This window comes from Benincasa hispida, chromosome 2 (assembly GCF_027475165.1).
Source record: "Benincasa hispida cultivar pf3 chromosome 2, pf3_genome.v1.1, whole genome shotgun sequence".
In the NCBI taxonomy this organism is placed as follows: Eukaryota; Viridiplantae; Streptophyta; class Magnoliopsida; order Cucurbitales; family Cucurbitaceae; genus Benincasa; species Benincasa hispida.
In genome coordinates, this window is record NC_143479.1 from 30,791,729 (window position 1) to 30,793,227 (window position 1,499).

Here is a 1,499-nt window from a genome sequence, read left to right on the forward strand (position 1 = left end):
AGTGTTTTTATGGGTCAATAACAAGGTGAATAGGGGAAGTTGTTTATAGTAAGTGGGTGAAGAAAATGTGTCAACATATTCTATGGTCTCTTCTATAAGTTTGAGCCATGAGATTCTTATGTTGCGACTGATGTCATTTTTAGGTGGCAAAAGCTAGTCGTTTTTTTATGGCTATCCCTTCGGAGGGTTCTAACATAGGATTTGGGACAAATCCAATTTCAAAAATGAATAAAGTTTTCTTAGTTTCGTCTTCAACATTGTCTTCCACTTCAAAGGCTTGTTGATACCATTATATGAAAACTAAAAATGGAGGGTCACACTTACAAGAGTTACTAAGTGTTAGTAAGTTCTTGACCGAAAACGGTAACTAAATAACTAAATGAATAAAAGTTATTCTAGAATTAGTGTTTTGTCAAGAAATGTCTTGCTTCAGTGAAGGACTATTTGAGTGCCCTTCAGTAGCATCTATTCTCACTCACTAAAGTATCGTTGCAAATAAATAATGATATTTGGGTACATTATTACTTTTGCTAAAAATTGGATTTAGATACAATTTTCTAATAGAATTTTATTATGTTTCAGCATGTCGAACTCGATTATTCAACTATTAGCTTTCAATAAATTTAATGGCGAGGGTTACTTAAATTGGAAATCAAATATTAATACAATACTAGTTGTTGATGATCTGAGGTTTGTTTTAATGGAGGAACGTCCTCCTCTTCCCAATTCAAATGCAAACCAAAGTGTTCGAGATGCCTATGACAGAAGGGTTAGAGATAATGGAAAGGCCCGAGCCTACATCTTAGCAAGTATATCTGATGTGATTACTAAAAAGCATGAAACCATGGTCACCGCTAGGGAGATCATGGAGTCGCTACAGGCGATGTTTGGACAGTCGTCCTCATCAATAAGACATGATGCTATTAACTATGTTTACAATTTCCATATGAAGGAAGGGACCTCTGTTAAAGAACACATCCTGGATATGATGGTCCACTTCAATATAGCGGAAGTGAACGGTGCTGTTATAGACAAAAAGAGTCAAGTTAGTATGATCTTGGAATCTCTTCCGAAGAATTTCCTAACTTTTCACACAAATGTTGTGATGAATAAGATTGAATACAATTTGACAACTTTTTTAAATGAACTCCAGACTTACCAATCATTGATGAAAAATAAAAATCAAGAAGGGGAAGAAAATGTTGTTACCCAAAAGAAACTTCAGAAGGGATCAACATCTAGTTAAAAACCCTCTGAAAAGAAGCATGGTCCTTCAAAGGATAAAAGTATCCAAATGAAGAATAAGGGTAAAGGGAAGAAGAAAGCTCTTGCTAAGAAAAGCGAGACGAAAGTTGAAAATAAGAAAGTATTTCCATTGTAACAGGGATGAGCATTAGAAACGGAATTGCCCGAAATATCTTGCAGAAAAGAAGGCTGAAAAGGCAAACCAAAGTAAATTTGATTAACTTGTAATTGAATCATGTTTATTTGGAAGTTCT

General features: G+C 34.6%; 1 protein-coding gene across 1 annotated transcript; it reads left to right on the forward strand.

Moving 5' to 3' along the window:
- The first annotated feature begins 583 nt into the window (after window positions 1-583).
- On the forward strand, window positions 584-1,246 carry LOC150037815 (uncharacterized). Its single transcript, XM_090311033.1, has 2 exons — window positions 584-1,045; window positions 1,154-1,246. Exons 1-2 carry the CDS (start codon window positions 584-586, stop codon window positions 1,244-1,246), a joined length of 555 nt encoding a protein of 184 aa, XP_090167159.1.
- Window positions 1,247-1,499: the final 253 nt, after the last annotated feature.

Bases quoted from the DNA above. Each gene is read 5' to 3' on its own strand.
- LOC150037815 (XM_090311033.1), top strand. From the start codon at position 584: ATGTCGAACTCGATTATTCAACTATTAGCTTTCAATAAATTTAATGGC. The intron at 1,046-1,153 runs GTTAGTATGATC...AATGAACTCCAG, and splicing joins TTATAGACAAAAAGAGTCAA to ACTTACCAATCATTGATGAA.